Genomic DNA, 16768 nt, shown 5'->3' on the forward strand with positions numbered 1-16768 from the left:
TGCATTTTGATTTCCGTGTGTAGTTACGCCTATGGATGAAATCCTATTCAGACTTTGCCTGTTTGTCTTGCCTCCCTTTGTAACAAGGAGTAGTAATTCACTGTGATTTCATCGAGTAACTTGTAATAAGCATTAGTGTTCTTTATTACCTCTGTTTTCTTAATAGGTCAATTGTGTAAATTCTTTATCTTCACCAAGCACAAACTAATTTGGTTCTACATTTCCAGAACCCTGTATGATATTTCTGCTGAAAAAGGCATCTTTAAATACATCACAGATCTGTAGATTAATTGGAAACTGTTCAAAAGCTTCTCAAGTGTCATTTAACATTTCTTTTCAAAGTGTAGAAAAAGATTTAAATGTAGTTTTACAGGATAAAGATTATATACTTAATACATTCTAGAATGTAAATCTTTGTAAAAAATTACTTCAGCATTTTCCTGTATAGAAACAATTCTCAATTGTGAAATCCAAAGATGAATAAAGCTGTATAAAGGGAAGGTTCTTAAATTGCATTTATTAAAAGTTAAGCATCTTTTAACACTCGTGCCCCTAGGCTTCAGAGAGGGCGAGTGCTTAGTTCAGTCTTGAGAGTTTGCACCCCCAGAGCTCTGCTGCTGCTGGATGAACATCCTGGATTTCTGACTGTGTGTGAGTCACTAAAGAAAGGGATAGAAACTGCTGCTGAACATTCAGCTGCTGTGAGGGATGGGCTGGTGGCATTTTAGAGGTTCAGGGTTTGTGTGTGATGATGAGCTACGAAACCTACTGTAACATGCTCTGACTCAGCTTTAAGCCTCCAGCTGGGGGATTAAATAACCTGGGCAAGGACAGGAGGACTTGCTCAGGTAAGGTGTTACTTTCATTTGTTGGTAAAAGTGTTTTTCATCAAGTAAACAGACCTATCTGTGACTTCATCACTTCTGTCTCATTCCTGTGAGCAGTGACATTGTGAAAAGAGCAATCACAACATTAGCAAACTGAGCCTTAAGACATGTATCAGACTGAACCATTTCAGAACACAGTGAGGCAAGCTCCTGGGCTTGGAGCCTGGGCTTTGACGAGGATCTTTTGTAAATGAATGCTGGGTAGGGGTTGACTTAACTTCCATTAATAAGTTACAGCCATCTGTGGCTTTTTTTTAAATCAAATTAGTACAATAGGATGAGCAATATATTAGCTAAAGTCCCTGTCCCAGATAAACAGGAATGGAAGAGAATCATTTGAGTGTTACATATGCTGCATGAGTTTATCTTCCTTAAAACTGTGTGAAGGGGGTATGGAACATAAGGATGTGAAGACTGAGGTAGCCACATCTCTGAGCTATAGCCCTCTCACTTTTTCCTTAGATTGAGTACACAAAGACTTCTAAGCATCATGGTTGGATTTTATTACAAAAAACCAACCTGGTCATTTTCAAATACAGAGAATTAAGACATTTTAGAAAAGAGATTTAAAGACATTTTGTTATGCTATTTGCACAAGGTCCCCTTTGACAACTGCAGGGGGCTCAGAGGCACTGAAAGCCACTCATCCTTTTTTCTGTTTGCTTCGAGCTCCCTTCGCTCATCTTCAAGGTGTGACTGTGCCTGTTCTGCTCCAGAACTTCCCTCAGGCAGTCACACAGTCAATCTCTTCCTTGTGTCATACTGGGTTGTCCTCAGAGAAGCTGCCTGCCAGAGCGTTCCAGCTGAGCCCCTGTACACCAGACAAAACTTTTCCTTTCTGCTGCACACTTCCACACGAGCAGATGGCTGCTCCGTCCTCACAGAGGGTTACAGGGGAAAGGCAGAGGTGGCAGCGATGTCACTAACACAGTGTGCCTCAAGAACACACAGGAATCCACCTGGACTTGCCTTTGACCAAGGCGCTTGACAGTCATTCCTCTGAACTTGTATTTGTGGATGAGTTTATTGTTTTAGCCTATGGAGAACAAAAGGTTTTCATCTGCTGAAAGACAGAACTGGAGCAATGTAACCACACAGAAAAACCTGGGACAGGGTAGTCTTCTTGTCTGGGCAACCTGGTGGGGAAGCAGGGAGGAGGGGGGAATCTGAAAGCTTAACAAGTCTGTGCATCATACACTGCTATGAGCAGGCACCCACATACCACAGGCCAAAGAAGGGGTAAGGCCTCTGGAAAATGTGCATGAGTAACTTCATCCAGCCTTCTCCCACGTGGAATTCAGCAATGACAAGAAAAAGCACAAGTCATAGCAGCAGTCTGAGGCCAACAGGAAAAGATGTGTTAAAGATGGAGAGAAAAACATGTAAAGCTCTAAGAACAAAGAAGACCCTGAGCAGAGTAACATGATGGGCAGCTGTATGGATGCCTGAAAACAGCTAAAAGTGTCCTTCAAAAGCACAATTTAGCAAAGAGCCCAGTGGTAAGGAGAGAAGATACTACAGGCAGGGATCCAGAAGCTGATGAAGAATCTATCCAGAGCAAACAAAACAGAGATGTGCAGAGCAGGAAAACCACCTGGCTACACAGCTTCACCAGGGGCAGCAGAGCAAGGGGATGGCGGGCGGATTGCTACTTTTCAAACGGAAAAGGGTACAGAGGCTTTTTCTGAGGGAACTGGAAAGCAGGAAAAGAACCATTTCCAAAAAATCTGTAGTTCTATGAAGGTAGATATGCCCATACAGTACAAAAGTGGTACAGTTTTAATTCTTACATTAAGATACTAAAATTGAATATCTTTCTGGTATTTTTAAAAAATCCTAATATAACAAGTGCTCTGGGACAAACTTGCTTTCTGTTACTTCTGAAGGCCTACAGGTGGAAGAAGCGCAGCATGAGGCCCAGGAACACCAGCAGGCAATATTGACTCGTTGAATTTGAGTCCCTTTGGGTCTGGAAACAGAGAAGGTACACAGCTGCAGTACACACTGTTCCTAGATGAGTGTGCTATTCAAACAAAATCGGACACATCACACTCCATTGTGCAGCATCCCCCTGCCCACAGCTTTACTCTCCTTTGGAATTCTTATCTCAAGAGGAAAAGCTGATGCACATATATCCAGGTATAAAAAGGTCTTCTTTCACAATATCACTGGCTTGATACAGTCATATCACCGCTTATGTATTTCAGCATCCACTTCTCTCATCTAGGGAGAATTTCATTTTACTAGTAATTCCTCCTGAAGCAAAGTAGTTTTGATACATTTTTGGAGCAGGATGCTTTCTTGTGCAAAGGATTTATTTTATGCCTTTCACACCTTCCAATTTTACTGTATAGCAGCAAGAGGATGAAGGGAGATGAGGAGCAAAAACTACTCTTAAAGTCCTCACACTTCCAGTGGGGTGTGACACAACTCCAGATGATGGTGCAGGTTGTGGTACTCGGCTGACCATCAGTCTCATTAGCAGTTGGTTCGCCCAGGTTATTCCAAGTGCCGGACAGACTCTGCTACCCACTACACTGCAAAGAAAGCATCACAGATCTCTGCATGTATGAATTTAATATGAAATATCTTCACTTCTGTTGTAACAAAAATTACACTGGAAGAAATGATCTACTGTTCCTATATTTATTGTTGTTTGCTCTATTTAACTATAGGTCTTCGAAGACAGAGATTACAGGGTCTTTGCACAAAACTATGTGCTAGGTTCTCTCTGTAGCAAGGTAACAGCTGGAGGAGCAGTGCTTCTACACAGAGTAGTTCAACCATTCTTCCAACTACAGCCACGGTGAATACCTGCCTCTGTCTTGTCAGGTCCCCTCTTGTGACAGGAAAGCAGCATGAGGGAAGCAGTTGAACTTCAAGTATTTGCAGTGTAACTGTTGGCCCTGGATTCCACTCGAAGGTATATTTAGAAATGTTGCGTAGATATAATGCTGCATATGTATTGTTTTCAACCCAAAGTTTAAAACATTTTTTTTTTCTGGGAAAAGTGCAATCTCTCCAGTAAAAGAATTACAAGATAACCGGGGGGGGGGGGGGGGGGGGGGGGGGGGGGGGGAAGTAAGATTGAACCTTATCCTTGGTCTGTGTCAGTTTCTGAATCTGGAAGACACAAGTACTCACAAGAACACATTTATGAAGCACATTGCTCATCTAGTAACTCAAGATTATAGTTAGGATTGAACAACAAATATGTATGTTTGAATCCTGTTAATATCTTGGTATCAAAAGATACTTTTTTTTTTTTCCCCCTTAAGCAACTAACAAAACCAACCCATAAGGTTTGGTTGCTGTATTTTTTTAAGCAGACAGAAAAGGCACTCAGTTATATCAGAGACAGGAAGAGATGTAAAAATACTCTTGTGTAAGCAAGTACACCAGCCATTAACTCCAGGGAATTTTCCCCCCAACTTGCTGCTTAGGGATTACCACAGGAGCGTTTCTGAGTTTCTTCCACTTTACAGCACATCAGTTATTGCTGATCTCCAGCAAATGCAGCATTGCTGGGTAAATGCACTACTGCTCTTAATAGGCTCTGGTAGTTTATACTGGAGTTCTAAAAAAATATAGTGGTTAAATGTTGCTGTGTAGGACATGGTTACATTTCTGTTGTGGATGACTTACCTACAACTGCACTGAGCTGCTTCCGACTCACTCACTGCATCGGTCACCTAAAGCAGAAGAACAACGTTTGAAGTTGACCTGTAGTCATGCATTTGTTTTTAGTGAGCAGAAGGGTAGGGAAGGGAATGAAGACAAGAAAATCCAAGTTATTGGATCACATATTAAGCCAAGTTAGAAAACCCTTAATTCTTTCAAGGCACACTAAAAAGGAGTTCAGAAGTATAGCCTTAGTTTACAGTGCTACAACTCTTTAGCTAGCTACAGCTTATATGAATTTAACTACTACTATATGCTAAATTTGTTAAAAAAAAAAGACACTCCACCCCCCCACCTGAACTGTTCCAATGTTGTATCTGTAGCTAAGAGGTACTGAAACCCAGATCTCCAAAAGGTGTCCTGCTCTCAAGGATTTCCCTACCTTTGAAGGTTTGTCTTTGACTACAACCTAGAAAAATCCACACCTCAGCTCCCTCTGTTGTCTTTTAATGCCATGATTCCTACACACAAGTTCTTCACAACATACAGCAAATTGTTATAAAACATAATATATATATGTACAGAACAGATTACTTTACAGCCATAATCTTTTTCAGTGCTGTTATATTCACAGTTGAGTCACCTTCCTTTAGAATAGAGTCTTGCAGGACCCTTTGTTAGCAAATGGTCCGTATTGTCACTCAGCATCAGGCAGAGACCTCATCTACTGTGAGCCAGCACCAGCCTGAAATTCCTGTCATAAGGCAGAAGCTCTCTTAAATCACTCTTTTCCCCTCTCATGCTGAACCATTCCAAGGTAGAGATTGGATACATTCAGACTTCTCCTACCCTTAAATCAGACCTTCTTTTGCCTGCTAGATGGGTCCTCAAAGCCCCCAGGAAAAGGGCAGCCAGTCTTTTCCAGATGCCCATACTCAGAGTATCCCAGAAGCTAACCAAGGAACCTGAACCCATTGGTTGGATTCATAGTGTAAATGCTGAAACACACAAGCCTTTGCTTAACAGAGCAAAATCCAAACTACACTTCCCAAACAGTCTCTACTAATACCAAAATTCAGAAAGTAGTTACAGAAATCTGTTTTCCTTAGAAGCTAGCTGACCCTACAAAAAGTGATCTAAGAAAAAGTTGGTCAAAAAATTAGGAGTAACTTGAGACTGAAATTAAAATCTTACTGAAAATAAAAAGTGCAAGCTGTTCAAATTGCTGCTGTGTTTGAATTCCAATACACTCCCTTCCAGTTGTAGCAGTAAATGTAAGATTTTATACACTGTCCATTCTTCAGTTCCAGAATTCCTCCTCCAGAACAGAAACAAACATGTTAACAGTTACTTGATGTTTCTAGAATCTCTTTCTTCCTGATACAGAATTCTTCTTGTTTGTGACTTCAAGTTCAACTTTTCTCCCCACCCCTTGTCTTCTGCTGTGAGAAGGCAACCTCAGGGCTGAGTACTTGTTTGATGGAGGGGCCTTCCAGAAAGTTTCCCAGCAGTGGCCTACCTGCATGTTTCCTCAGGCCACATTCCAAGCTTGAACGCTTCCTCTCCAGCATTCACATGCTCCTTTGATTCATGATTAGGCTAGGAACAGTGTCACGCTGCTTCTACAGAAGTTGTGTCTTGTCTAATTTTCTCTAAAGAATATTCTTTTTTACTAGCATCATTGTGGCCTTTTTTTTTGGTTCAGCTCGAGCCAGCCTGAATGCATTCTAATGCTTTAGTGATCTCAGCAGTTACACAAAACAGCTGAGCTTCACAAAAATGCAAAGCCCCTGGTGTTTCACTGTCTCCTGTATATGTGGAATATAACTGTGTGTGTAGAGTTCCCAGAGCAAACCCGCTGGTGGTGGCATTTGAAGCTAGTGTTAAGAAAGAACTCTTATTTTAGTTTGATGCTTTATGCAGTTGCTATACCTATCTATTTTCATTAGCTTTACTGGACAACCTTTGAGAACATTAACAATCTATAAAAGCTCAAATGATATTCTTAAACCTTGAAAAGTTAAAATTCACTAAAGTACACCAGTTTAAGGAAACTTCAGTTTTCAGTCATTAATACTCAGTTGACAGTGTTATATACACCAAGAAATCTGCATATACATTTTCCCCACTCCAGCCATTTATTAAATGGTCCCTATAAAATGAGAAGCAATTCTGATGTCATACCTGATTAATGCACATTATTGGAGTCCTGAATCTAGTGCTTAAACTGTGAAGCTGTGCTCCAAATGTCTGCAAATACCGAGCCTTCATAACAGAATCTGAAACTCCAAATTCGCATCGAAACAAAGCAGCAATAGAGTCTATGACCACCAACCGCACCATGCCTCTTGTGAGCAGCAGGGAAATCCTTTTAGTAATGCAGTTGTGAAAGGTATCCTACCACAAAATACAAACAAACAGCCATCATTAAAACAGTTTAAATAACTCTATCTGTAAAATCAAGACAGTAACTACAGGTATCGTTGCTGAAACACAAGCTGATGGAGTTCCTAAGCATGAAGTGAGTTTGTGGATCTTTGTCTCACTAGCAACCATTTTTCACAAATGTCCTTTTTTTTTCTTAAGGTACAACAAGAGACCAAACTGCAACATACTGTTATCTGCAGCTTGGACTTAAATCAGTTATTTACTGACATTTCAAAATCTCAAGAATGCAATACTACAATCCTAAACTGCTCCCCTTCTGCAGGAGTGGTTCTCAGTGAAACACTGAGGACTCGAGACTGGCATTAAATGTACAAAACAGAAGTTAAAGACTGTGCTGCTGTGCCACTAATGACACATTAACAGTAAACTACATAATTCCCACATCAAATCCATATTGATCAAGTCTTACAAACATGAGTAGCTGCAATTTATATCCTCCCTATTAAAAGTTTTACTAATTGAGTATTTTGAAGTCAACAAACATTTCAATTGCAGGAAGTTTAACTAACAAATATTTTGTAGAGTGCAACTTCTATCACATAAGAATAATCATTTTAGTCACATGAAAGGTTCTTGTAGCCCTTTATCTTGTGTTTAACAGTGTGGTCTACAGCAGCTGGGTAGAACAAGCTCACAGTGATAATCTCAGATTGTAGCCATCATAAATTTCAATGTTGGCAAAAAAAAGCAACAGTATGAGTGTTACAGTTCTTCTAATGGGTGTCACTCTACATCTAGAGGTTCACAGCTAAGACCTTACATGCATTCAGAATTACATATAATATCCTCCAACATTCCACAGCTTGTAAAACTAAATTGTAATGTATAAACAACAAAAAAAGATCTATTCTGCTAAATGAGCTGCTTTTTACAAAATAAAGCCTTTGATATTGTATTTAATAAAACACAGCATAGACAGTTCTCTAACAGCAAACTGCAGAGATTAAGTAGTATTCATTACAGATCTTAGTTTACTCTTAGCCTTTTGAAAGGTCTCCTATATCAAAAAAACCCCTGTGGTTACTGGATTATAGTGTAAAAATTATGCATTCTTCATTTGTGCTACTACTTACTAGATCTGCTGCATGCTCAACAAAAATGCTGTTTCCAAATTTGATCTTCTGTATGATTTCAGCTGGAACATCTGCACGCAGCTTATGTTGTTGATCTATGAGTTGTTGCAAACGTTTACTTGGGAATACATCTTCTGTACAAATGTAGACAGCTCCTATAGTCAAGGAAACCACCTCTATTATCACAGCAGGGCTCTTACACACACACTTTTCTTAACAGCACAAAAATAAAATAATACATTCCGCACTCAAGTGCTAGACACGTGTATCTGGAAATTCATGTCACTTTTTTCAGCCATATTGAATCAACAAAAAACCCCACTCCTATGACTCCTGTAGCTGCCAGCTCCTTTTCTGGGTGTTTGCTGACACAGTTGGATTTTTGCACTCTCCACTAGGTGACACTCATTTTGCACAGCTGTGGGACACCTGACCACCTAACCTGGGTGATTACGAGTATCATAGAGTGATATGGCATAGTTTGCCTGTTCGGGTCAGAAATCCAAAACACAGCACTATACTATGAAGACAACTATTCCAGCAACACCAGTACTAGCATTCTGATTCATTTCACTGTTTTCAAGTTTCTTGTTTTTAAATTTACATACGAAGGGATACTTATTCCCACAATTTTAAGCCAGTTTAAAGAGGATCACTCGTCCAACCTCAGTCCAATTAACTCTTTGTGAAAATGGCAAATTAGATAAAAAACATTATACTTCAATCCCATTTCTATGCGTGATATATATTTTTACCATGATTTCTGGTTAATAAGTATGCTTTATTGCAGAGAAAATTAACCATAGACATCAAAGATGTGGGGGAAAGAAAACAGTAATATGTGCAAAATTTTCTCTATTAAAAATTGTTACTGTTATTGCAGAACTATCCAGAATTATCAGCTAATACTTGCAGGGCTACATCTAAGAATTAAGTCTGCTCACTAAAGTGACTGAAGCTGCTAACACAGCTTGGCAGGTGATGTGCTTGGCAATATGACACATCCTGAACACATCCACCCCAGTGGCCCATCCCTACACTGGCCCTCCAGGGAGCAGAAAGTCCCATTTCCAGATGCAACTTCCTCTATACAGTCCACTGAAAAAATATGAAACTGTACCCAATAGCAGAAACAGAAAGATCTCAGGATTGAGTCAATTAAAAATAGTTACTTTACCAATACAAATATTTTACTGATGGACACATGTATAAAATTCTGAAAATCTTCTATACAAAACAAAGATGAGCCTAAGCCCAGTTTTCTTTAGGAGCAGACTTGTAACTTCAGTTTAAGTCTCCCCAACTGCACTGCAAATTCTTACATAAACCACCCTACTTCACATGTGAAACATTAAAACGCCCTACTTTTCCAATACCCAGCTTTCTAAGTATTTAAAAATAAGACTATCAGGCAAAGTAAAAAAAAATTACCAATGGCCACTAATTAAAAAAATTGCCTTTGACAGGTGAGATTAAAAATCTTCTTAAACTATTAACACATGGAAAAATACTTCATCATCATCCATGCCTTTCACAGGAGGTACTGAAATGTTTCCACAATTTCTATTTCCATTCTACCTAATAACAGATTCAAATTATACTTCAGCTCCGTTTTACTTTCCTTGACCCTGGCAGCCATTGGCATTTATCACCAGAATATTCAGTGTCTATTCTTAATTTCCCAGTTTCATTATGTATATACTTAATGTCTGAGAGAATGGAGGGTTATTAGCAGTTTACAACATCTGTTAGTGAATATGGACTACAATAAAGCATTAATGATCAGAGCAGTAACGATCTGATAATGATTCCTTAACATATAAACTAAAGTGAAACCATTAATACTTTCTGTGCTTTTAACACCTCTAGCATTAGAGTGGATGGAATTCTGAATTTTAAACTATGGGCATAAATGCTGTATTACAACAACTGATGTCATACACAGTATCTGTAGACACAAATGAGCACATATGCAAATTTCCATCAGCAATGAATGAAAATAAAGAAGAGAAAATAAATCCACAGTCACTTGAGTCCGTTAAATTTACAGTGACAGCAGCTTTTTGAATACTATCCGAACTTGTATGAAGCTCAGGTGAGGAAAGCACAGTAAACTATTACTTATATCATTTAACTGCTTAAGGCTTTTAAAATAACTATTAAATAGTTAATTAGGTGAACCATAACTTTCTTGACTATTTCCCTAGGTTCATTTCTCCTAATTAAGCTAATTTTCATACCACTCTATAATTTGACAGTGACAGCCGAGTATCAAATAGGCAGGTGAGCATCTTTACTATGGGCAGTTCATGCATTCCTAATCAGATTTTCAGTTTCACAATTTCTAAAAAGCTGGTAAATAAAAAAAAATTTCTAATCACAAATTTGACATTATTTATATCTAGCACCAAGTCTCATTCAGATAAGCCAGTTATGTCTTGCAACACACCACAAAACTGAAAAATCATTATGGTGCAAATTCAAAACCAAGTAAGCAAAGAAATAAAGAAAACCCAACCATGATATGCAGCTTCCTTAAGCCCATGTGGTTGCTCAATTTCATACTAACAAAAGCTATGCTAATTTGTGGTAGCACAGTAACTTAACAGGTGCTGAAGTAAAACATTCTGGACTTCTCAACTACCATTCTTATTCACAGCCCATTGCCTTTTGCACAATATTGCCTAATTCTGAAAGACAGGGATTTCTTTACCATGAATACCGGCTTACAGAGAAATCGTCTACTTACTGCTTAAGGCAGGTTTGATTTTTCAGGATGGCCCTTGTCCTCTCCTGGCTTTACTTAAAAAGGATGCAACTTCCATTACTTAAGGCTTCATGGTGGTTGTTTTTTCAAATACAGATTTGTATTTCTAGATAGACTGATGTTCCATTGATTAGATAGTTGTATCTAGATCCAGTTATTGCAATATTCAAGACATTTCAAACCAGAAAACCTGAGAAGCCTGCTGCAAAAATACTCTTTTTTTCCCCAAAAATTAATTTATCTGGAGAAAAAGAAACGTAAAATTCTCCTAAAGATCTTCCTTGCAGATAATTTCAGACCAGTAATAAGAACAGTGTTAACAACAAACACAAGGCAAAAGCAGAAGAGTAAAACATGATCGAGCAATCATTATATTACAAACATATGCAGTAGTGGTCCAGTTTCACATTTATACCGGATGAACAAGTAAATTGAGGCAAACAAGGTAATCCTACAGCTGCAATACCTGTAGGCAAAAAAGAACAGCTGGAGAAGCAAAAATCTGGTCCTCCCTGCTCCACTGGTCCAGCAACTTAGATCTAAAATTCCTGATCAATACATACTATCCTCTGTAAAATCATGACAACAATTTCAAAGTTCAAGTGAACACACTTTTTTTTTTTTAGTGAAACACTTGAAAAGATCAAGAAGATTAATTCCTTCTTAAGAACAGTTCTACTTCACAGACCATTTCCTGCCTCAGTTTAGTTTTGTAAAAACCAAGTCACCTGCCAATCTTCTACTCCACTGTAACACTTCTTTGACACCAGTTAAATCTACTACAGCAGATAATGTGATCTGAGTATGTAATTGGTCCATTTGTGATTTCTCCAAAATATACTGTGGGACAACTTTTTTTTTCTTTACGTGCTGCTCTTTTCACAAAACAGTTATGTAATTCTCATCTTGAACTTTAAGAAAGTTAAGCCACATAAAATATATCAGATGAGCTTTGCCTTGGCTTAAAATTTGAGTTTCACATTAGAATGGGAATAGCACTCTCTCCTGCTGGACCTTCATCAATCCTCTTCAGCTTTTGTTTAGGACCTTCAGCCTGAACTGCAGTGGAACATTTGATGCAGGAGTACACACACCCGTACATTAAAAATATAGGAAGGGCTTCATAGAGAAGTTACAAGGCCTAGAAGAAACTGACAAATAATTAAACTCACTATTAAAGACCGATGCCTAATTATGAGGCAGAAGTACTTACGATTCACTTATCTTGAAAGATACGTAAATATTCATAACCTAAATAGAGGAGACTAGTACAACACAAAGAGAAAAGCCTTATGGCATCGTGCTTTTTATAGTTTATTAGGAAGCTGTCAACACTGCAAACAAGTAAAGAGTCAGAGTAGTTAGCAGTTTTGAGAAAGAAGCTGAGAAATACACTTAAGGAGTCAGCTGTCCTCAGTGGTCATATAAGCATCTTTCCTCACTGATCCACAAAAAAACCAAACAGAAATCAGCCATTTCATCAAATCTCAGTGCTTTACTGTTACTTAGGCTGATAGAAGTGCTACGCTGGTTGTTGACCAAAAACCACCCTAAAACCAACCAAAAGTAAAAAAAACACTAAAAAACCCCACCCTCAAAGTTTGAGTCCTATGAACATAATCTGTTATGCACCAAATCAACTTGTTACCAGGAATCAGTAGCAATTTTTTTCTAATTCAGAATTCTAATATGGGTAAGAATGTCACATTATATTCATGTAGTATTAACATGGACATCTAAAATAAATTCAGCCAACATGTGATTGACCATAACTGACATTGTTAGAATGGCAGAAAGATAACCTGGAGGCAAAGGATGTCCTATTTTCTTTCTTTGCTGCCAACCTCCTAGCATTGAGAACTGTAAACAAGACTACCACTAAGTCAAAAATAAAAAATACTGTCTAAATAAATGTATTTCAACATCACCACCTAAAAGAAGGGAAGTTTCTAGCACTAAAAGAAACCCCAGCCCACCATAATTTTAAACCATTAGCAAAGTTTTAGCATGGAGATTAATCTCCTGTTGGCAGTGCTAGACTTCTGTGATAGTTACTAAGCACTGTTTTCAAGTTTCCTAAAGAATAAAACTCCTCATACTTAACATAAGCTTTTCATTTCTGTATTTCACATAAGAGACTCAACAGAACCGTTATTTATAGACTGCAGAGAAATCAAGTTTCATTTTCCAAGTGCTATGCAAACAGTATCTGCTGCTATGACTGTATGCAGTCTAACATATGGCAAGATACCACAGAATTAAAAACAGTGAGCATTAGGATTCCACTGCTCCCTTAGCTCTCCAACTCCTGCAAGCAGGGCATTTCCACCTTCTATACCTTCAAGATCCTCAAAAGTTCTGCCCTCTCCGCCCTTCCAAAACGCTCTGGCTCTCACAGGAACACTGATACGATGGCCATGCTATCTTCTGTGAAACACTTATGAGGGAGTAGATGGGGAACAAAGAAACGACAAAACAATCGTAATGGCACCAAGTGCATAAGAAACAAGAACCATCTTCAAACACAAATAACGTAAAGACTTGCCATTTTGTAGCCCTACAAGGAAGACCGTAGTCTGGTACAAGAGACAACAGTGCCATTAGGATGTTGGGCACCTCCTTCTGTACTCTGTTCTGGTTTGTTCCATTCTTTCAACATAAATAGGGAGGAATGCCAGGGCATGAATAAAAGTGTACTTGCATTCAAACTATTTGCAGCAGTTAGCAGCAACACATGAAGGAATTGAACAAAATATATTTGCTTCTGCTCTGTTAATGATGTAACTTAAAGCAAAGTTACGTAAACCATGAGCTAATTACTGCCCTTTAAGCAAGATCTTCATCTGAACCTTCCATGATTTTTCCACATGGGCAGATATAGTACAAGAAATAATTCATTTTCCCCACAACAAACCGCTGAGCTGCCAAATTAAACCCAGTGCTGCATGGAAGGAAGAGCAAGATCACAGCCAAAACACACCTAAGGCAGGCTACCAGGACACTGAATTCTCAGGAGTGACACAAGTTTACTCCCTCTCCAAGATTTAAAAAAAAAAAAAGTTAGATTAACATGATAGATGGTTAAAAACCCCATATTCTAATCAAAGAATAAACCTACTTACTTCAGCAAAACGAGGCAAATCACAGGTGTGAAACAACGCTAGCTTTCTTCAATTAGATTTCTATCAATTTTACTCTGTAAATCACTTTAATTATTGTTACCAAACTACATGTTCTTTGAAATTCAAAACCTCCAACTAAGGAATATATACCATATACCCAAGATGTCTGTGGAAAATTATCTGACAAGGCTGGTTTGCTGTGGCTGTTACCTGAGGAGTCAACAAATACTTATTACAGCAAGACTTTTCATATATTGTTTGCATGTGTCTAGTTTAACCCACAGTGGCAGGCAGGTAAACAACAGCCAATAGTTATGTTGTATTAAATTATGTTGTGATGCAGGACATGTGCACAGCATGCTTGCTTTTCTCTCTATCAAGATGCTTTACTAACTAGCTGACTACTAATGCTATTGCAGCAGGGTAAGACATGCACTGAATACGTGCATCTACTTCAATGCACTGATGAGGTTCTTAAAGACAGTATATTCCTCTAAACGTCAAATTAATCAGTATTTACATTTCAGTACTTACCAGACTCTAATCCACCATATTTGTAAGGATACTGCACACAAAGGCACAGCTGTAAACTAATCTGAGTCTTCCCAGCAGAACTTTCCCCAGCAAGTTCCGTGATTCCCACTAACGGAATGCCACCTTTTAACAAGGTATCTAATACTGAACATCCTAGGCTTAGCTTCTGGTGTTGGGAGGTGAGATGATCTTTATCTTGGTAGAGCTGAAGTGCTGCAGAGTTTTGGATTTTTTAATGATTAAAAAGAAAAAAAAAAGTTTCTTTTAGTGTCTTTCTAACACAGAATGATACAAAACAGAGGTATACAACCAGGTTTATATCTACAAGGGATGCTTTCTTTACCAATGGGAATTTTTCATAATTCAGCCTAGTCTTCCCCACCTCCACAGGGTCTACTAATTGAATGCCTGTTCAAAAATTGATAGTTTACACTAAGCCCTTTCCTTTTCTCAAACTTGTTTTCCTTTCTCTGCCTCTAAGGAATTTCTGTGGAAAGCTACACTCCGAGAAAATATTGCCAGCAAGGTTCAAGCGCAGCAATTATGGAAATAGGAAGCTGTAGGAGACTATGAAACAGCTTACCAGGCATTCTGCCAAGGCCTGAAGCTACAGGCAAATCACAAGAAAATAAATTCTAAGTACACAGCTGCCATGAAGCATTTGTACAGGAGGAGCTATTAGGTTCTGCCTGGTTTGGAATGAGGTGTTAATATTATAAACTATATAAACTGATTTGATATATCATGTAAGTTTTTCATCTAGTCTTTGTCCAAAAGAGAGAGAGAATCTTTTCTTCCTCTAATCAAGTTTTCTGGACTGGAGAATCATTTGTCCTGTTTCAGGCTGGCTTGATCCTGAAGAATGACACTCATCATCTTCCACCTACCTTCAAGGTCTCAGAGGAGCTGTCCTTAGGACAGTTAAATAATTCACTACAGCATAACAACACCACTTGCCTTTTCATTTTCACTATGCATTACACTGTCAATATGGAGCCAAAACCTTATATTCTCCCAGTGATAACATTTCAAGATTTAAATAGAACACTTTCTTGGTATTGAATGTATTACCTGTAATCATACTATTTCTCCTCAGCGTGTGAGAGACTGTTTTCAGTAAGCACTGTATGTCTGCACTGGATAGTTTCATCAATCTTTGCAAGTCTGCTCCAGAAAGATTTAAAATCTCTTTTATTGATTTTATGTCAGCTGAAATTAGAAGAATCTTCATAAATATTTTTGGCTGGATTACAGTCTTATGCACAAAAGTTTTCCCACTTCCTACTAATCATTTACTTGAAGTTAATCTACATTGTGTTCTTGTAAGCTAGGCAGGCAACATTTACTTTCAGTGTATCGACACTTGCTACGAAATTGTTTGGAAAATTATTACCGGAGCGTGGGGAAAAGGCATCACTTCTGATTACTCAAAAAACTTTCTTACGAAAATACTTAATTACAGTTCTAAAATGTTACTGTACATCTACATGCTTACACCCACAAACACGGTTATGTAAAGGAAGACACTATGGTGACAGATCTATCAATGAAACATTTGCAAATTAAGTTACCTTTCTTAAGGGCAGCAACTACTTTAGGGTTCAAGTCGAACTGGTCCCAGTCCATTTCCTGATAGAGCACTGGGATGGATTATCTGTTATTAAAGCTGCTTTTATCAGATATACATGCAACAATAAAAATAAGCATCGTTCAACACGAAAAGTTTGTAGGAATATTCTTTTTTATTTCTGAACAACATATTTATCAGTTATCTTAGAAAAATAACAATGATTCAGCACACTGGCAGAAGACTTCTCAGATGGCTGTTTAGAGATATGTTTTAAAAGGGTTCAACTAATAATACTGCAGTGGTTTTGCTCTGGATTGAACCTCACAAATACATTGCAGGTGCAATTTGGAATGATTCACGATTATTGGATAGTCAAAGATATTTTGATTAGTTAGCAAAATCAGTATTAAAACATTAAAATCAGTTTGTTTCTTCTAACAGTATCAAACACTTTTTAATACTTTGATATAAACCACAATAGTTTAGCACTACAGCTGCCTAGATGAGTCCTGTGGGGTTTGTTACTATTATTCAGATCACCTGAAAGATTGCAGCAGACACGTAAGAGTTATATACGAATATATAACTTGAACTATCCCTTTTCTAACATGGGAGAGCAGATGCTGCCATGGATTCTGATAACAGAACAAACAGACATTTTTAAGCGACACCTATTTAAGGAAACAATTTGACGAGAGCTAGAAGTCAAAACTTACAGAAACTAATCATGATTATGACCACCTTTG

The 16768-nt window shown here is 38.2% G+C and overlaps 1 protein-coding gene across 2 annotated transcripts; it reads right to left on the bottom strand.

Moving 5' to 3' along the window:
* Positions 1–1440: 1440 nt before the first annotated feature.
* On the bottom strand, positions 1441–16100 carry XRCC3 (X-ray repair cross complementing 3). Of its 2 annotated transcripts, none has more exons than XM_074909307.1 (7): positions 16024–16100; positions 15524–15661; positions 14453–14665; positions 8030–8184; positions 6693–6905; positions 4537–4579; positions 1441–3419 (listed from the first exon to the last, which is right to left on the bottom strand). In XM_074909307.1, exons 1-7 carry the CDS (start codon positions 16076–16078, stop codon positions 3202–3204), a joined length of 1035 nt encoding a protein of 344 aa, XP_074765408.1. In that variant the 5' UTR covers positions 16079–16100; the 3' UTR covers positions 1441–3201. The 2 variants fall into 2 exon arrangements, with proteins under 2 accessions (XP_074765408.1, XP_074765406.1); XM_074909305.1 differs by having other exon boundaries at positions 1441–3424; positions 4533–4579.
* Between the last annotated feature and the right edge of the window lie 668 nt (positions 16101–16768).

Source organism: Athene noctua, chromosome 6 (genome assembly GCF_965140245.1).
Source record: "Athene noctua chromosome 6, bAthNoc1.hap1.1, whole genome shotgun sequence".
NCBI lineage: Eukaryota > Metazoa > Chordata > Aves > Strigiformes > Strigidae > Athene > Athene noctua.

Excerpts from the sequence above, each read along its gene's own strand:
- XRCC3 (XM_074909305.1), bottom strand. The coding sequence starts at position 16,078 with ATGGACTGGGACCAGTTCGACTTGAACCCTAAAGTAGTTGCTGCCCTT. Across the intron at positions 14,666-15,523 it reads GAGAAATAGTATGATTACAG|CACTTCAGCTCTACCAAGAT; the intron begins GTAATACATTCA and ends AAAACTCTGCAG. Across the intron at positions 4,580-6,692 it reads CAATAATGTGCATTAATCAG|GTGACCGATGCAGTGAGTGA; the intron begins GTATGACATCAG and ends CTTCTGCTTTAG.